This window comes from Maylandia zebra, linkage group LG16, assembly GCF_041146795.1.
Source record: "Maylandia zebra isolate NMK-2024a linkage group LG16, Mzebra_GT3a, whole genome shotgun sequence".
NCBI lineage: Eukaryota > Metazoa > Chordata > Actinopteri > Cichliformes > Cichlidae > Maylandia > Maylandia zebra.
The window spans coordinates 1,877,768-1,897,712 of NC_135182.1; the positions used below are offsets into that span (position 1 = coordinate 1,877,768).

At 45.2% G+C, this 19,945-nt stretch overlaps 1 protein-coding gene across 5 annotated transcripts in view; it reads left to right on the top strand.

Annotated features, from left to right (window-relative positions):
• kalrna (kalirin RhoGEF kinase a) overlaps positions 1 to 19,945 on the top strand; it is a 147,866-nt gene that overhangs the window by 76,576 nt on the left and 51,345 nt on the right. For 4 of the 5 annotated variants that reach the window (XM_076875398.1, XM_076875397.1, XM_076875399.1 and 1 more), the window contains exons 20-38: positions 479 to 598; positions 1,422 to 1,490; positions 1,583 to 1,732; positions 1,817 to 1,966; positions 6,430 to 6,544; positions 6,666 to 6,781; positions 9,634 to 9,756; positions 12,432 to 12,614; positions 12,698 to 12,819; positions 13,182 to 13,248; positions 13,327 to 13,436; positions 13,750 to 13,819; positions 14,768 to 14,857; positions 15,862 to 15,954; positions 16,090 to 16,201; positions 16,277 to 16,467; positions 16,580 to 16,681; positions 16,761 to 16,909; positions 17,950 to 18,052. In XM_076875398.1, coding sequence (XP_076731513.1) covers positions 479 to 598; positions 1,422 to 1,490; positions 1,583 to 1,732; positions 1,817 to 1,966; positions 6,430 to 6,544; positions 6,666 to 6,781; positions 9,634 to 9,756; positions 12,432 to 12,614; positions 12,698 to 12,819; positions 13,182 to 13,248; positions 13,327 to 13,436; positions 13,750 to 13,819; positions 14,768 to 14,857; positions 15,862 to 15,954; positions 16,090 to 16,201; positions 16,277 to 16,467; positions 16,580 to 16,681; positions 16,761 to 16,909; positions 17,950 to 18,052 — 2,235 coding nt within the window. Of the gene's footprint in view, positions 1 to 478; positions 599 to 1,421; positions 1,491 to 1,582; positions 1,733 to 1,816; positions 1,967 to 6,429; positions 6,545 to 6,665; positions 6,782 to 9,633; positions 9,757 to 12,431; positions 12,615 to 12,697; positions 12,820 to 13,181; positions 13,249 to 13,326; positions 13,437 to 13,749; positions 13,820 to 14,767; positions 14,858 to 15,861; positions 15,955 to 16,089; positions 16,202 to 16,276; positions 16,468 to 16,579; positions 16,682 to 16,760; positions 16,910 to 17,949; positions 18,053 to 18,182; positions 18,315 to 19,945 lie in introns of those variants that run through there. The other variant, XM_076875401.1, reaches the window with a different exon arrangement.

Sequence of the window (19,945 nt, forward strand, 5' to 3'; positions counted from 1 at the left end):
TCGTGTAGTTGAAGCTCTGACTAACATAATGCGTGTAGTGCAAGTGTGTCCATTAAGACATCAGTCAAAGCCAAAAACAGTCTATTTATTTGTACTTGCACAAAATAACCTTTGACCTTTCACTGCTGTAAGTTTCCTTTTGTTAAGAATGACGCATGTCACACAAAAGGTCCGAGGTGTAGTCCTACTGATATTCTGATTACACATTATTAAAGATGTTTCAGTAAGTGTGTCAATAAAAACATTACTCATGATAAACGCTCCCAGATGTTTGCGCGTGTTAGTCGTGCAGGACTGAAGCTGGAGTTTCCCGAGCTTCACTCGTGTAGCTCCACAGCGTCTGCAGACACACGCACACGTATTACATGTTATTAGTACAGATATGGTTTTAGTGAGGGAGGCTTTCCCGCCACAGCGTGTATACACCTGCATGTTTATATAAGTCGTATGTTGTCATGGTGTCTGACTCGTTGTCTAGGTGTTGGGTTGGATACGTAACGGAGAGTCCATGCTGAACGCCAGCATGGTCAACGCCAGCTCGCTGTCTGAGGCCGAGCAGCTTCAGAGGGAGCATGAGCAGTTCCAGATGGCTATAGAGGTACACACACACACACACACACACACACACGGCCTAATTATTTACTGTACAGGAGTAATAATTTTTCAGTGTGTGCTGGTTTGAATCGTAGCAGATGTGCACGCAGTGACACAGAGGTGCTCTTTGTGATGTGTGTGTGTGAACCAGGCTTACCTCAGTCGTTTACATTCTGCTCTGAGTTTGAACAGTTACAGCTGCTTCACACACACTTACACACACACACACACACTTACACACACACACACACACTTACACACACACAGTAAATCCTTTAAGTGCTGTCACTGTGGTGTTACTTTAAATAGCTGACCACAGAAGTCTGAAGGTGTGTGTGTGTGTGTGTGCGTGCGTGTGTGTGTGTGTGTGTGTGTGTGTGTGTGTGTGTGTGTGTGTGTGTGTGTGTGTGTGTGTGTGTGTGTGTGCGTGTGTGTGTGTGTCTTGATGATATGACTCCTGCATCTTCCTGCTGATGTGCTGCTGTGTACCCAGGCTCACGCACTCGTGCACAACAATATGATCAACAATATAAAATAAACTTTTGCCTCCTTACTGCTGTATTTAACTTAAATAAAACAGTGAATGAAATGTTAGGATCATTTTAATACAGCTTAATCATCAGAATTGTAATCAAAGCTGTAAATGATCTTTTCTGGCACAGAGTCGAACTTTAAAGATTCTTTTTGCCTGGAAGAGATTTTAAAAGTTTTAGAGGCCCTTTAACCTTTAAGCCTTGTGTTTGTGTAGACCTCCACAAAGGCATGTTAGGAATGGTATATTGAACTGAGTGAAAGTGGAGATAATAACCAAATCTCCTCTCTTCCAGTCTCTGTTCCACGCTAACTCTCTTCAGAAGACACATCAGAGTGCTCTGCAGGTCCAACAAAAAGCTGAGGTGAATCTTCTTTAATGCCTAACTAACTGTTTCCCTTCATTTCTCCGTCGTCAGTAGTTGACAGCTCTGACCTCTTTTGCTGCTTTTGTCAGATGATGCTACAGGCGAGTCATTATGATCCAGAGGCAATTCGAAGCTGTGCTGAGAAGGTTGCCGTGCACTGGCAGCAACTGATGCTGAAGATGGAGGACCGTCTGAAGCTGGTCAATGCATCCGTAGCCTTCTACAAGACATCTGAACAGGTGCACTTCAAGCAAACTCCACCGTCGCTGTTTTTGTTTTCTTACATCAGCAACAGGAAGGTAACTGTTTGTGCGTCTGTGCAGGTGTGCAGTGTGTTAGAGAGCCTGGAGCAGGAGTACCGCCGCGATGAAGACTGGTGCGGCACACACGACAAAGTGGGAAGTTCATCCGACAGCGACCACCTCCTGCCTCTGATCAGTAAGCACCTGGAGCAGAAAGAAGCCTTCCTCAAGGTGATTTCATGTCTCACTGTCTAAAAGAACAAAGCAGGCTGCTGGGCTTGTTTTGTTTGATAAATAACGTATGCAGATGATGCCATCATGTTCTACACAACTAATAACATGTATATACAGTGGGGCAAAAAAGTATTTAGTCAGCCACCGATTGTGCAAGTTCCCCCACCTAAAATGATGACAGAGGTCAGTAATTTGCACCAGAGGTACACTTCAACTGTGAGAGACAGAATGTGAAAAAAAAATCCATGAATCCACATGGTAGGATTTGTAAAGAATTTATTGGTAAATCAGGGTGGAAAATAAGTATTTGGTCAATAACAAAAATACAACTCAATACTTTGTAACATAACCTTTGTTGGCAATAACAGAGGTCAAACGTTTACTATAGGTCTTTACCAGGTTTGCACACACAGTAGCTGGTATTTTGGCCCATTCCTCCATGCAGATCTTCTCGAGAGCAGTGATGTTTTGGGGCTGTCGCCGAGCAACACGGACTTTCAACTCCCGCCACAGATTTTCTATGGGGTTGAGGTCTGGAGACTGGCTAGGCCACTCCAGGACTTTCAAATGCTTCTTACGGAGCCACTCCTTTGTTGCCCGGGCGGTGTGTTTTGGATCATTGTCATGTTGGAAGACCCAGCCTCGTTTCATCTTCAAAGTTCTCACTGATGGAAGGAGGTTTTGGCTCAAAATCTCACGATACATGGCCCCATTCATTCTGTCCTTAACACGGATCAGTCGTCCTGTCCCCTTGGCAGAAAAACAGCCCCATAGCATGATGTTTCCACCCCCATGCTTCACAGTAGGTATGGTGTTCTTGGGATGCAACTCAGTATTCTTCTTCCTCCAAACACGACGAGTTGAGTTTATACCAAAAAGTTCTACTTTGGTTTCATCTGACCACATGACATTCTCCCAATCCTCTGCTGTATCATCCATGTGCTCTCTGGCAAACTTCAGACGGGCCTGGACATGCACTGGCTTCAGCAGCGGAACACGTCTGGCACTGCGGGATTTGATTCCCTGCCGTTGTAGTGTGTTACTGATGGTGACCTTTGTTACTTTGGTCCCAGCTCTCTGCAGGTCATTCACCAGGTCCCCCCGTGTGGTTCTGGGATCTTTGCTCACCGTTCTCATGATCATTTTGACCCCACGGGATGAGATCTTGTGTGGAGCCCCAGATCGAGGGAGATTATCAGTGGTCTTGTATGTCTTCCATTTTCTGATGATTGCTCCCACAGTTGATTTTTTCACACCAAGCTGCTTGCCTATTGTAGATTCACTCTTCCCAGTCTGGTGCAGGTCTACAATACTTTTCCTGGTGTCCTTCGAAAGCTCTTTGGTCTTGGCCATGGCGGAGTTTGGAGTCTGACTGTTTGAGGCTGTGGACAGGTGTCTTTTATACAGATGATGAGTTCAAACAGGTGCCATTCATACAGGTAACGAGTGGGGGACAGAAAAGCTTCTTACAGAAGACGTTACAGGTCTGTGAGAGCCAGAGATTTTCCTTGTTTGAGGTGACCAAATACTTATTTTCCACCCTGATTTACCAATAAATTCTTTACAAATCCTACCATGTGGATTCATGGATTTTTTTTTCACATTCTGTCTCTCACAGTTGAAGTGTACCTCTGGTGCAAATTACTGACCTCTGTCATCATTTTAAGTGGGGGAACTTGCACAATCGGTGGCTGACTAAATACTTTTTTGCCCCACTGTATAAAAGTTTCCCACTTGCATTGCGGGCATCTTTGTACTTCAAGCTAGTGTCCTCTACCAGAGGCCTGGGAGCTGGAGAGTCCTGCAGGGTCTTTTCCTAGGACTGTGCTCTTCATCGCAGAGTTCTCAGATGTTGTTCCTGCTGCAGCCACTCACCTAGCTTGATGGTCAAGTGCTCTGATTAGCACGGGGACCACTGTTGCCTTCATCCTCCACATCTTCTCCAGCTTCTCATGTTCCTCCTCCTTGCTATAGCTACCACTCGGTATAGCTACACCTATCACAGCGGCTGCTTGTCTACCACTATGTTGGTTAGCCACCACCATTTTGTCCGTCTGTATCTGGAAGTCCCACAAGATCTTAGCTCGGTCATTCTCCACCACCCTGGGGGCATCTCCCATTTTGACCTCGGGACTTCCAGGTTATACTCGGCACAGATGTTCCTGTACACTATGCCGGCCACTTGGTTATGGCGTTCCATGTACACCCTGCCTGCTAGCATCTTGCACCCTGCTGTAATGTGCTGGACAATGTTCCCTGTAATGTTTCATGTGTCTCCCTGAGCGTCCCTTGGACCACTGTGAGCAACAGCAGACGTGTGCACTGTGGTCACGCCAGCATCGAATCATCCAAGTTACATGGTTTATTAAAATAATCAGATTACAGCATTTATGTTAGACTACTTTTAATTAACTGCTTTAGCCCACTTACAATGAAAATTTAAAAAATCTTGTTCATCACCTGTGTAGCATGTTAACACTATTGGAAGTAAAAATAACTTGAACTCCAATTTTGAAAACACAACTTTTTTTTTTATTTTTTAAAAGCTCTGGCTGTATTATGAGTCTGAGTCTGTGGTCTGGGAGAGAGTCTGTAACTCTGTCTGCAAAATATAATATATAATGACCAATGTTGGGTAATTAATTATATAGTTACTTCTTCAAAAAAGTAACTGAGTTATGCAAACAACAAAGTTTTTTGCAGCTGTTTACCTAAAAATGCAGCCAAGGCGTTTTTTAAACAAACATTTCAAACTATTTACAGAACAATCAGCTGTTCTGCATCAAATCTGATGCCACACAAATTATTTGTGCCGCTCCAAAAATAATTTCTGTCCACTATGAGATGAAGGAGAACAACAGCCTGATACCTGCAGGCCTGACAGCAGCAGATGTGTCACTGCTGTAACACCTGTAACACTCAGCAGGCGCCTCATTGTTCTGACACACAACAACACTATTGACTACACTACACACTAACTACACACCAACTACACACCAACTACACACCGACTACACACCGACTACACACTAACTACACACCAACTACACACCAACTACACACCAACTACACACTAACTACACACCAACTACACACCAACTACACACCAACTACACACTAACTACACACCAACTACACACCAACTACACACCAACTACACACTAACTACACACCAACTACACACTAACTACACACTAACTACACACCAACTGCACACTAACTACACACCAACTACACACTAACTACACACCAACTACACACCAACTACACACCAACTACACACCAACTACACACTAACTACACACTAACTACACACCAACTACACACCAACTACACACCAACTACACACTAACTACACACCAACTACACACTAACTACACACTAACTACACACCAACTACACACCAACTACACACCAACTACACACCAACTACACACCAACTACACACTAACTACACACCAACTACACACCAAATACACACCAACTACACACTAACTACACACTAACTACACAAGACAACACACTAACTTTAGACTCCAAACAGGCTAAACGTGGCAAATCTCTCACATCTCAAACACGCCGTCACTCCTAAAACTTCCCCCTCCCTAAACATCTAAATGCCATGTTGCCATATCATTTTTTGATTGGTCCACGAGGTACATTTTTCCACCAATAGGAAAGGCTGGTTTTTTTGGTGTTGTTTTAGCTCACAGGCTTTTGAGTGTTTTCCTTATAAAACGCAGTTTCTATATAAAGTATAAACAACGACAGTATTCAGGAAGAAAACCAAACATTGCAGATATTTTATCATAACTCTGGTTTTACGTGGCCGATCAACACAATTTAAAAACTGGTATAAAGTCCACACTTTGTCCGTCAGTTGTTCCGTCTGTCCTGCTCACATCTCCAATGGTTGTGCACGTTGTCATTAACGTGGCTTCACTCCACATCAGCCTCTTTGCTAAAACACCGGTGTCGCACATAAGGACGCTGTCAGAGCCTGTCAGCGATGTTGATTAGCTGCGTATATACGAATGTGAATCACATCATTGGCTGGACTGTGGGATAAGGTGGCATCGTTCTGATCCCATACGGGAGCAGCCAGTCACTGACTCACACTGCAGAACAGAATTGTTAAAGTTTTCATTTCAATTTCAATTCAGGTCAGATTTTTTTTTTGTGCGCTACTCAGATTTTCTGTGCGCAGAGACGTGCCAGCAGTGTGCAGCTTAGAGGGAACATTGGTGCTGGACTGTCTCAGCAGCACCTTTACACCGGGTGTTTCAGACCCAGCCTCTGTGGATCCTGGTGTTTTCTGGTGTTCCTGCCTAGAAAGGGCGCGTCAGGGACATTATCTGGTCTGATCATCTGGATGTCCCTGACAGCTTTGAGCACTTATTAGCAAACACATAGACATTGCACAGACAAGCAGCATGTTTACTGATGTTGGTGTGTTACAGGCGTGCACTCTGGCCCGGAGGAATGCAGAGGTATTTCTGAAGTACATTCACAGGAACAATGTGAGCATGCCTGGAGCTGCCGGTCACACCAGGGGACCTGAGCAACAGGTTAAAGGTCAGTGCTGCTGATGCAGCGTGTGTGTGTCCATGTCCATGATAGGCAAGTTAGGAAGGTTGTGTAGCAGTTAGGGATGAACTCTGTGATTATTGTCCCTGATCTGTGTTGGTGTGCGCAGCTATTCTGAACGAGCTGCTGCAGAGAGAGAACAGAGTCCTTCACTTCTGGACATTAAAGAAACGACGGCTGGACCAGTGTCAGCAGTATCTGGTGTTTGAACGCAGCGCCAAACAGGTGAGTGTGTGAAGTCCAAAGAACGAACGCTCAGCTTTGACACGAGGCTCATCGTAGCTCTGGGTAACGCTTTATAGTAACCTATTTTAATAAGTAGCACATTGATAGTTATTTGCAGTAATAAAACAATAAAATGACAAAGGTTAGTACTGTAAACACTGGGTGATTATTACAACGTTGCACAGAATGAGTAGAGTTTGCAGTGCACCTATAAACACTGTTTGAGTTAAGTTCATGCAACGCTGTTAAAAACACATCGTTTCATATTTCATGACTTTTTCAAATATGTGTTTGTATATTGGGAATTTTGGATGTTTTCAAACTCATACAACCAGTTGTGCTTCGAGCCGTACAGGGTTGTCATTCTAACACTATAGTCCGCGTTGCCTAGCAACACTTATTGTTTGCACACATTTTGGCTGTTTGTTAAGATGTGTTGGGCAATGAGACGGGCTACAGCGGGCAGGTAGCTGGCTGTGCAGAGCAGTGAGGGGCCGTAGCTGCACACAGGGTCCAGAACTGATGTGAGCAAATAAAGCAGGAAGTGTGCAGCAGAGTCAGACCAGCTGCAGACAGTCCAGAGCAGTGCGGACGGGAGAGGATAATAATGCATTTATTTTATTTAAAAGCACCTTTCAAGACATCCAAGGACACTTCACAGTAAAACACATAATAGAACAATGTCAACGAAGAACAATGAAAAACAAAAAGCAGAAGATAAAATAAACGATAAGTTCACAGCGAAAATGCAGATTCGAACAGATGAGCAGAGATTTAAACTGGAACCAGTGTTTCTTATATGTGGGCAGAGACTTCCACAGCCTGCAGCAGAGAGGTGAGCAGGAGCGAGGTTATGAAGGCCTTGAAGGTGAGCAGAAGAAGTTTGTATATTATCCAGATTTTCACAGGGAGCCAGTGAAGTTCCTGCAGGACAGGAGTGATGTGCTGGTAGGAGGGGTTCTGCTGATCATGTCAGCAGCACAGTCTTGAACCTGTTGAAGCTGATGGAGGGGAATTACAACAGTCAATGCGGGAGACTATGGACGAGACTGTGGACAAGAATGGATGCTGTGTGGAAAGAAAAGGACGTAATCTGTTAATGTTACGTAGATGGAAATAGAACAGTGAGATTATTGATGTGACATTTAAAGCATAGTGAACGGTCTGATGACACCAAGGCTCTGAACCCGAGAAGGGAAACTGTGGAGCAACAAGGAGGATTTCAGTTTTATCCTCGTTGAGTTTAAGAAAATTAAATGAATGGCTGAATGTCTGCTGCAGCCTGGTGCTGTGGACGCTGTGTTTTACTGTCCTATCACAACTTGTGTTGTTGTAGCTGAAACTGTGAGTTTCAAAGTGCAATAACATCGAGTCTCTTTCTTATACCTCCTGTATTTCAGCATAACTAATGCATCATTATCCAAATGATGTTCTTCTATACTCACTTATGAGGTAGCCGGTGTATAGTTTGCTGATCTAAATCATCGGTCAAAGCTTTGTTCAAAATTGTGACACGAAGTAACCTGTTTGCTGTTACTGCTGTTGTGGAGGATCGACGCCCTCTGGTGGTTCTAGGAGGTTTTGCATTGGTGTCTATGTTGAGGGTGGCAGTGGTGGAAAGTCCTAGAAAGCACAGTTTGTGTCCTGTTTCTCTCACGTTGTAGTTCTTTAGCTTACCTTGGCTGTCAGGTTTGGGCACCATGGTTAGCTGTAGGAGCAGATCAGGATTTGGGTAAAGTTTGTTTGTTTGTTTGTTTGTTTTCAGCACTACAGTGTGGTGTGAGACTCAATACTGCATCACAAGATAGAAGCTAAAGGAAACCTTGTGCATGTCAAATATTTTGATTTCACAAAAACAACAAAGATAAATTAAAATGTTGCTAATGGTTTATAAAGATCGTTGATGGTTAAGCAGCAGCCTGTTTCATGAACGTTCAGCTTTTTAATACTGGTTAGTATAAAGTGTTACCACTGTTCAAATATTGAGGGTGAGCACAAAAACAACAATTGGTCCTGGAGAGTCGGTCAAACAATGATTTGTAATGAACACACGCGTGGGGAGATGAACACTGCACACCGACAGCATCGATCGCCGCCCAATGATACACAAGCAGTTGTTTTTATACCATCAGGGTTTACTTTTATGACGCCCCCTCATGCGTCAAAGCAGATACAACACATGCATAAGTTTCAAAAGCACAGATGTTCTGTTGACGACTTTCGACACATCTAAAAGGACATCTTCTCCGTCTCGAGGCCAGGTGCTTCCTATTAATCTTCTAACTCTCGCTTATCTCCTGGAGCAAACTGTCCCTTATGCAGACATAATTTTGCAGCTACAAGCTTTTGCAAACTATTATTTGAATATTTGAACTCTTACCTAAACATGAGTCCAACTACTGTTTGCGTGTGTGTCTCGACCTCAAAATGCACTCGGCCTCACCCCGCCCGTTGATGCTTCTGGCCTTTTACCAGACTCTCTGTGATAGGTGTAATAATCATAACTAAGAACATGTGTAATCTACTGAATAAATGCTTTAATGAAATGATCATTAATGTAATGGTAATGATGGTTATGAATAGTAGCTGTAAAATATTTCCCTGATCTCCACACTCCGTCTCTTGACCACGAGGTCAAGAGGTCACCATACGTTGCGCTGTGTCACTCCTCGGCCCACTCAGCGCTTCTATGTCCATTAATGGCATCATGGACATCGGGCCACCGCCCCGGGGTCCACTGCCCTCGTGGTCACCTTTTCCAACAATCCTCTGGCACCAGGAATGAGAGGCACAGTTAACACAAAGGGGCAGGATCAACTCTATGTGTGGTGTTTTTGTGTTGTTGTGTGCAGGCACTGGATTGGATCCAGGAGACAGGTGAGGTTTACCTGGCCACGCACACGTCACCCGGTGACAGCAGCGAGGAAACACAGCAGCTTCTCAATGACTACCATCACTTCAGACTTTGTGCCAAAGTATGTCCTGTGTGTGTGTGTGTGTGTGTGTGTGTGTGTGTGTGTGTGTGTGTGTGTGTGTGTGTGTGTGTGAACAGACAGATGTTCACCCTACACACTCTGATTTGTATTTGAACTTCACTACCAGTCAAACGTTTGGACACACCTTCTCCTTTAATGGTTTTTCTTTGTTTTTACTACTTTCTGCATCGTAGATACAAACTGAAGACATCAAATATCTGAAGCAGATTTATAGAATTATGTAGCAAAGCTCTGTAAAAAACTCTAAAGTCTCATATTTTAGACTCTACTCTTTCTTTGTTGACAGCGCTGCAAACCTTCTCTCAGGTTTCACCTCACAGGTGAGCCTGTCAGGGTTCATGGTGGAGTTTGTTGCCTTCTTAATGACGTTGGGACCATCAGTTGTGTTGTGCAGCAGTCAGGTTGGTGCACAGCTGACAGGCCTGTTTGACAACTGTTAGAATTCATATTACGGCGAGAACCAATCAGCTGAGTGAAGAGAAACAACAGCCCATCATTGCTTTAAGAACTGAAGGTCAGTCAGTCGGAAAACTGCTAAAACTTTGAATGTGTCCCCGAGTGCAGTCGCAAAACCCATCAAGACCACAATGAAACTGTCTGACATGAGGACGCCCCAGGAAAGGAAGACCAGGAGTCCCTCTGCTGCTGAGGATACGTTTATCCCAGTCACCAGCCTCACAAATCACAAGTTAGCAGCAGCTCAGATCAGAGCCCAGATAGATGCCACACAGAGCTCCAGTAGCAGACACATCTCTACATGTTCAGAGGACACTGTGTGAATCAGGCCTTTATGGTCAGACAGCTGCTGAGAGACCACGACTGAGGAAAAGCAACAAGCAGAGATTTGTTTGGGTCAAGAAACACAACGAATGGACTTTAGACCATCTGTGCTTTGGTCTCATGAGTCCAAATTGGAGATGTTTGCTTCCACCTGCCGTGTCTTTGTGCAACACAGAAAAGGTGAACGATGGTCTCTACGTGCATGGTTCCCTCTGTGAAGCATGGAGGAGGAGGTGTGATGGTGTGTGTGTGTGGGGGGGGCTTTGCTGGTGACACTGTTGGAGATTTATTCCAAACTAAAGGCAGACTGAACCAGCACGGCTACCACAGCATCCTGCAGCCACATGTCAGGGCAGCACAATGACCCCAAACACCTCCAGGCTGTGTGAGAGCTGTTTGACCAAGAAGGAGAGTGATGGAGGCCTGCACTGTCACCTGACCTACACCCAGTGGAGATGGTTTGGGATGAGATGGAGCGCAGAGTGAAGGCAAAGGACCAACAAGTGCTCAGCATCTCTGAACTCCTTCAAGACTGTTGGAAACCATTTCAGGCGACGACCTCATGCAGCTCACTTTTTGTTTACTGCATAATTCCATGTGTGTGTTCATTGCCTTCAATGAGAATCTACAATGTAAATAATCATGAAAATAAAGAAAAACCATTAAAGGAGAAGGCGTGCCCAAACTTTTGACTTTACTAGGCTTAAAGTTTTGGTTTGCATCAATTGTTTGGTAATTTTCCACTTTCACACGTGGGAGTCTGACAGCAGAGCGGTGAGGTGGTGCTGGGTCATCAACACCTCACAGCTTTCAAGCAGGTGAGGGATGATTATAATCAACCCTCAACATGTAAAGAGTGCAAAATCAGGAAAGAATCTGAATATAGTGAAAATAGTGATTAATATTAGAGGATGAGTAGACTGTTAACTGCTTCTAATAAAACTAAACACTCTGAGCAGGATTTCCTGGTCAAACATGGGAAAATGTTACAGTTCAACTCAAAATGTGTTTGTAGAGCACACTGAAGGACAACAGAGTCGACCAAAGTGCTTCACCATCAGTTAAAACAAGAGAAAACAATAGAGGAACAAATTCAGAAAAATAAGACGACAGTGAATTAACAAGAAAAACATCAAACAGGCCTGATGGTACTCAGGGTCAGCCAGGGTCAAAAAGTGAGTTTTAAGACGCGATTTAAAAGACTGAACCGAGTCTGACGTACGAGTCTCCTCTGGCAGATTCTTCCAGTCTGGCTGCTGCTGCCCGAGCTCCTCTGTGCTTCCAGACCTGGTTGTGCTAAGAGCATCTCAGTGCTCTTTTGTCACACATGTTGAGGAGTTCATTTAAATAACAGGGCGCCATATTATTAAAAACTTTCAATCTTAAACTCGATATTTTACAGGGAGCCAGTGTAATATACTTACATATCTATATTATTGCTAATATATGTTGTAATATATCTATATCACTAAAGCACTTCTGGATGGATGCAAACTGCATTTCGTTGCCCTGTACCTGTGCGTGTGCAATGACAATAAAGTTGAATTCTATTCTATTCTAAATTTGCTAAAACTGGAGTTACTGATAAATGCAGACACTCCACAGATAGACGTGAACACCTGCAGTGAATCATCTCCAGCGTGACAGAAGAGAAGCAGCTACATCCACTGGTTTCATCTTTGTGCAGAAGGATGTATATGCGGTCATAATGAGCCCACACAGAGTGGGACCTGACAACAGATACGAGATATTCAAAGATGTACTTACAAATGTCCCACAAGGTATTAGTGTGTTTCACAAAGGGCCACGTAGGGATGCTGAACATCAGCGACTCCTCAGCTTCTGTAATTTGTGTGTCTGACAACATCCTGCAGCAAACCAAGGAGAAGGTGAAGCTGCTGATCCAGCTGGCAGACAGTCTGGTGGAGAAGGGGCACGCCCACGTGCTGGAGCTGAAGCGCTGGGTGAGCACGGTGGACCGCAGGTACCGTGACTTCTCTGCACGGATGGGCAAATACCAGGAGAGCCTGGAGAGGAGCCTGGGAATGAGCTCTGAGGTGAAAACAGCAACACACACTTGTGCCAGTGCAGTCCCAGAAACATCTTCTGATTACTGGCAGAAATGATGTTCTCTGTGCAGGACAACAAAGACCTGGAACTGGACACCATCCCTGCCAGCCTGACAGATGACCCGGAGGTCAAACTGCGTGACCCCAACCATGAGGTCAACGAGGAGAAGAGGAAGTCTGCCAGGAAGAAAGAGTGAGTTTGGAAAGAAAGGAGGACCGAGTCATCATCATGTGTCACTACAGTAGTTCACCTCGTTCGATCGCAGCCACTCACATCCACTCCACAGACGAGGTCGCCTCTGCTCCTGTACAGGTCACGGGTGTGAAAACAACACAAAGTTATGATACATACAGATTCGGTGGGGGTATTACTGCAGTGACTTCAGCTGTCTTCTGTTAGAGTGGCTGCTGTCTGTGGAAGCGTCACACGTTAGCTAAACCAAAGTCTGCACACTGACGTGACGTGAATGCATCCTTACAGCTGTGCTGCTTTCACGTGTTTCTGAGGATCAGTCTTTGGTTTGCGTTTTAGTCTCAAGTCTTTTCCTGTCTCAGGTTCATCATGGCAGAGCTCTTGCAGACAGAGAAGACCTACGTCAGAGACCTTCAGGAGTGTTTAGAGGTGAGAACAACGAGCGAGTTTGTTTGTGGACATTAGTACGTTTGTGCTGTGTGGCTGACGGCTCTGTGTGCCCGTCAGACGTACCTGTTGGAGATGACCAACGGTGTAGAGGAGATCCCACCTGGCATTGCTAACAAAGAGCACATCATATTTGGTAACATGCAGGAGATATATGACTTCCACAGCAAGTGAGTGACGTTTAGATTAGGTCTGCAGCTGAATGTGCTGTCTGTGTGTGTGTTCAGTTGAGCTCTGAACCCTGTTAATATACTGTGTGTGTTCATGCATGGGCCACACCCCCCAGCTGTCCACGACAAACTCATTTGTGTCTCATCTCTTTGTGGTCCCTGCACAAACCCACGCATTAGTTCAATGAGCAGCAACGCTTTAAACTCATTCACAGCATCTGGAGGTTTCACATATCACCATTCTGAACAATGTCTGTGTTACTTGAGTGATTTACAGTAAAAATATACAGTCTGTTTGTTTGTGTCTTTGCAGTATTTTCCTAAAGGAGCTGGTAAACTATGAGCAGCTTCCAGAGGACGTGGGTCACTGCTTTGTCACCTGGGTGAGAGTCACAGTGGAAACACTGTTCAGAAAGCTTTCGAGTATCATAAGTAGCTCCTAGTGACGACATTGTAAGTGTTATTTTAGGCTGGGACTACATTCAAAGAGCAGGTTAGCCCCTAAACTTCCTGAAAGCTGTCAGCAGAATATGAAGAAAGGACAGCTGTGACATCAAAGTTGAAAGGAGGCTGTATTCTTGTGTGATACTGCAACAAAACAGAAGATGGCGCTGTGGTCAGCGAGTTAGCGTATCTGTTCTGGTAGGTGACGAGCCCGTAGGACTGCTTCTGTCCACAGCGAGGCTTCGGTCTGTTCACATGAAGCACTGCTAGGATTGGGCACAGTGTGAGCAAATGACTGTGCTCGAGGTCATGCTGGGCAGTTACAGGCACCTCCATCTTCACAGGAAACTGGCACACAGTGAAGAAATGATGGAGCTGTGACTCTGCAGCTCACCAGGAACAGAACAAGCAAGAAAAAGATTTAAAATGCAGCATCCAAAGCACAGAGTGGCTGCAGTGGAGAGGTTTTTATGTTACAGCTCTGCTGCTCGGTGCAGCTGAAGGTCAGCAGCGCCCACACGGCAACACAAAAAATAAAACAGCCATTTAAGAAGCCATTAAAGCAGAGCAAAGACAGGATCTCAGTGAATGCATGAAACACTGTCCTGCAGTCATGCTTCTTATCTGTTTAACCTTCATCGGCAAAGTGTGCACACACAGTATCAGCTGTTTTATTCTATCACGGTTATTTTGGGGCATTTTTATGCGGCTGTTGGATGGTTGAGCAGTGATGAAAGACAGGAAAGTGGGGAGAGAGGGGGAAAGACAAAGGACTGCAGGTGTGAGTCAAACCTGCACTGTGGCCACGTGTCACACTGAGCTGAACTGGCGTCCCAGGTAGCTGTAAGTGTAAGCAGGACGTAAAGCTGCCTCCTCTCCTTTTCCAGGCTGATAAGTTCCACATATATGTGGATTACTGCAAGAACAAACCAGACTCCAGCCAGCTGATCCTGGAGCACGCAGGCACCTTCTTTGATGTGAGTATCACAGCACCATCGACGCTTCTTGTCCCCGCCTGTTGTTTTCTTTTGATTGACGTTTGATTGTTCTGGGAAAAAATATAAAATCATGTTACATCTGTATCTCCATGTTTGTGAAGCTAACATCTGTCTTATGTTTGATATATTAAAGTGGCTTCGATGCAGGACACTTGCTGAGTTAGTTACTGAACAGCTTGTGAAAACATAGAGCAGCTGACTGCAGCTCCCAAACACTCTGATGAAGAGGAGGAAGCTTCACTTTATAAATGACGATGTACTTTTCTAAGAACGAGTCAGATTTCTCAGTTTCATTTGCAAATGCTTGTTTAGCATTTTTACAGCATCAGCTGGCACGTTCTGGGCTCCTTTAAACTCGGGCGACCAATCGTCCTCTTTCTGCACTTGCTGTAAAAGCCTGAGTGACATGTTTTATTTCATGAACCGCACCGAGGAGGCATCGTTTAAATATGTCATATAGCGCTTTTTTACTCTTCTGAGCACTCAACTTGTGCATTCACCCATTCACACCCATACTGCATTGGATAGCAATTTGGGCAAGTTGCTATCTAGTATCTTGCCCAAGGATATTTGGCATGCAGGCTAGAGGAAGCCAGGAATCGAACCACCAACCTTGCGATCAGTAGATGACCTGCTCTACTGCCTGAGCTACAAGTTTTTCATGACTGGACCAATCGGCCTCTTTTTTGGAAATCAAAGTATGGTCACGGTTTTTTAACCCCATTAAAAGCTCCTTCAGTGTACCTGATGCTGTTTTTATACTAAAGAAGCTGATTGGATCAACACACACTCGCTGTGTTACACTCAGCGTGCCGGGTTCATTTGTCGAGCACATGTGGAAGACAAATAGACTCAGTGGCATGCTGTCATTTCTCCCTGTACGCACAAACAGTGTGTAATTGCTCTTCTGTCAGCAGATGGTGCTGTTGCACTGACGTTTACAAGCGTTGAACATTTAATATACACATTTCTGCTGTGTGCAGGAGATTCAGCAGAGACGAGGACTGGCTAACTCAATCTCCTCCTACCTCATCAAACCGGTCCAGAGGATCACCAAGTACCAACTACTGCTAAAGGTGAACAGAACCAGTGTGGGTGAATCCGCCCACGTGCTGAGTGGGAACTCGTAGAACGTGTGGTTTAAATGGAGCAAATATTTATAGATCGATCCCCTTTCATCAGTTTTAACATCTCGTCCTGTCCTCCTGCAGGAGTTATTGTCCTGCTGCGAGGAGGGAAAGGGAGAGATCAAAGACGGTTTGGAGGTGATGCTCAGCGTTCCTAAGAGAGCAAACGACGCCATGCATCTCGCCATGTTAGAGGGTAAGAGACCGTCCTCGCACACTTCCTCCTAGCACTGATGTGAAACATGGTTGTTCATGCTTGGCTCTTCTGTAGGCTTTGAGGAGAACCTGGAGGTGCAGGGTGAGCTGATCCTGCAGGACAGTTTTCAGGTTTGGGATCCACGCTCGCTCATCAGGAAGGGTAGGGACCGGCACCTCTTCCTGTTTGAGTTCTCTTTGGTCTTTAGCAAAGAGATCAAAGACTCAGCTGGCAGAACCAAGTACCAGTACAAGAACAGACTACTGGTGAGCGGGTGGTTTCAGCCACGACTGATGTTCTCGCTGTGTTTGTGTCCACATACATGTAGAAATAGCCATTGTTGCTTTAACTGTACCCCCTCCCTTACTCTTCCCGCAGACGTCAGAGTTGGGGGTGACTGAGCACATTGAGGGCGACCCTTGTAAATTTGCTGTGTGGGCTGGAAGAACCCCATCCTCTGATAATAAAACTGTGCTGAAAGTACGTGAAATTAAATGTAAACGAAAGTCTGGGCTCTCTGCTTTCATCAGCTGGGATATTAAAGCTGTGACTTCTCCAGGCATCCAGTATGGAAGCTAAACAAGACTGGATTAAGAACATCAGGGAGGTGATCCAGGAGAGGATGACTCACCTGAAGGGGGCGCTTAAGGAGCCGCTTCACCTGCCTAAAACACCAGCACTGACCAAACCCAGGAATAATGCTAAAAGGTGAAGAAACACATACTTTTGCTGGGATTACTATAGTACACTGTAGCACACAGATTGATGGATGAAGGTTGCCGGTTCGAGCTCCGGCTCCGACAGTCTCGGTCGTTGTGTCCTTGGGCAAGACACTTCACCCGTTGCCTACTGGTGGTGGTCAGAGGGCCCGGTGGCGCCAGTGTCCGGCGGCCTCGCCTCTGTCAGTGCGCCCCAGGGTGGCTGTGGCTACAATGTAGCTGCCATCACCAGTGTGTGAATGTGTGTGTGAATGGGTGGATGACTGGATGTGTAAAGCGCTTTGGGGTCCTGAGGGACTAGTAAAGTGCTATACAAACACAGGCCACTTACCATTTACCATTTACCGTGGATTCACCGTGACAGAAACACAAGCGTGGGCACAAAGGGAGCGGTAGGACTGTCCTGTTATTACCGTCACAGATATGTGGAAGACTGAAGCTGCTGAAAAATAGAGAAATAAGCAGCGTTTATTTTAACCATTGAGCGCGATGACTCAGTGTTAGCCTCACAGCAAGAATATTGTGGGTTTGTGTGGAGCATTATGTGTGGGCGTACTCCGGCTTGTACCTGCAGTCCACACACATGCAGTTAGTGGGGTTAGGCCGTAAACTGGGCGTAGGTGTGCCTCGCCTCTTGCCCTGTGGAAGCTGAGAGAGGCTCCAGGCCCCCTGACCCTTAACTGGATAAGCAGGAGGAAGTGAATGGGTTCTAATTTACACGATGAATGAAGACCAATGTTTGTATTCATGTCGTTGTCTTGATCCAATTACAGGTTTCAGATAAACAGCAGTTATTTTAAAGTGTGCCACAGACATAAAGTCCTGTAACTTAACAGCAACCCATTCTGTGACATCACATGTGCATCACATGAGTAGAGCTAGCTTAGCCGTTTCTGCTGGGTGGAACGGGAATCGGACCAAAAGGACATACAGAGGACATGGAATGATATGAAATGTGTAAAAAATGATTGTTAGCCTCGTCAGTAAGACCTTTCACATTCATCCTGGTTGTGCTGTGTGTTTCTGCAGGGAGGGAGGTGAAGACGGAGACAGTCAGGGAGACGGCAGCAGCCAACCAGACACCATCTCAATTGCATCCAGGACATCCCAGAACACTGTAGACAGCGACAAGGTAGGAAACACCGTCGCTGAGCATCTGATACTGACGAGCTGACGACTCACAGCTGTATCAGCGCTACAGGGTTTCCTGTGCAGCTTAAATGAGCAGCAGCAGGGGCTGGGCATGCTCACTGTTTGGAGTGTGTGTTCAGTTCACACATGTGAACGAGAAGTCATCAACAATGCTGCCAGAAAAACAATCAGTTGTGAAAGCCCTTTTCAGGCTGTGTGCAGGCACCTGCACGGACTCCTACCAGGCAGCCTCTGACATCAAAGTAAGACCTTTTGTGTTGCTGCTTTAGCTGTATGAAGGTGCAGAATCCAGGTCTTATCTTATCGCTGTTTTTCACATTCTTATTTTTAACTCGCAGGTGGAGGTGTGTTCGTACACGTTCACTGCCAGAAAAAACTTTGGCCTCTTGAGCCTTTCCTCTGCTACGAGATCTCCATCTTGAGAGCTTTTTAGGCGGTTTGTTTTATTTTTTCCTTTTTAAAAAATGTTTACTTCATCACGAGGATGAGCTCCTTATATGAGGAAGCTCAGTGAATATGAGCAAACAATCAAAAGGGCATAATCGTAGACATGAGTTTGGTGCGATTCTTGTCTTGGCTGTTTGTCAGCACACACACACACACACACACACACGGAAAACCTGACACAGATGTCAGTCATGGCCTCCTGCTGTAGAGTTACATGGTGTGTCCTTTTCACAGTGCAGCCCTCACGCCTACACGCTGGCTCGCCTCTAAATGTCAGCAGCACACACAGACTCACACCAGACTCGGTTTGTCTGAAACATGCGTCCACACTGTGCATGTATACGCCATCAATCCCACAGGCAGCTACGCTCTGACCTGTGTTTTTTACATGTGTGTGGACCCCACCTCTTTCTGTCCAATGAAAACAGAATGAGTTTTTCCAGTCCTTTCTGAGTGTGGGCGTGTTGTTGCTCTGCTCTGGTTTATTGTTTCTAGGATTTAGAAAACTCCAGCTTGCCTATTTTTGGAGCCTCCTCTGCTGTTGTCCAAAAAACCAAACCTCAGAAGTAAAAAAGCTTTTGTCCTGCAGTTTGCTCTGATTTATTTCACAGCTTCAACCGTGAGAGTCACATGTCTTTATTTCTGGTTTCCGAGTCTTTACATTGAGCTGTTTTGTAATTTGGTGGTAAAATAGGGACAGTGCTGTGAGTTTTCATGCTAAAGTCCTTTGCTTAGAGCTGTTTGTCTTTTCTTGCAGTTCATGATTGTAGTTGCTGGACGAGTATTTTCCCCAGAAGCACAATGAAACATTGTTTTTTGCTCATGTGTCAAGGCTGATGCTGTAATCGTTTGTTGTGTTCCCATGGCTCTGCTGACCCGCAGGGATTTATTATCATACAAGTGCATCAATCCCTTGTGTATCGTGGAGACAACTGTATTAAATCAATGATCTGAGCAGACATATTTGTTCAGTACAGCAGTCGTTCTTAATGTGTACTCATTGGTTCTCTCAAACTTCTCCATCAGCAGTCTGAAGCACTAAAATGTTCTCAAATCAAATCTCATTACTTCATATGTGTGAAATGTGACTGAATTCATTAGAAAGCTTCTTACAATCTGTCACTCAGGCTGCGTTTTTCTTTGGGAACTGTCTTTGCAGTTTTTTAAATATTCAGTCAATCACGCAAGGAAGAGCATGCAAGTGAACGGCTGTAAGCAAGAAGTAGTGTCCCTAGAAAAGATAAAGTAGTCAGTCTGACCCAGTCCTGGAGAAAGCTCCAACCCAGATGAAGGCCCAGCATGAGTAGTGGTCAGAAGAAGGGAAGAAAGGTAACTGGGGACAAACCGAGCCAATCCCGCTTTGCCTGCTGCGCAGGGACCAATTCAGGGGACAAAGACAAAGGCAGGGACCAGTTTGCTTTTTGGG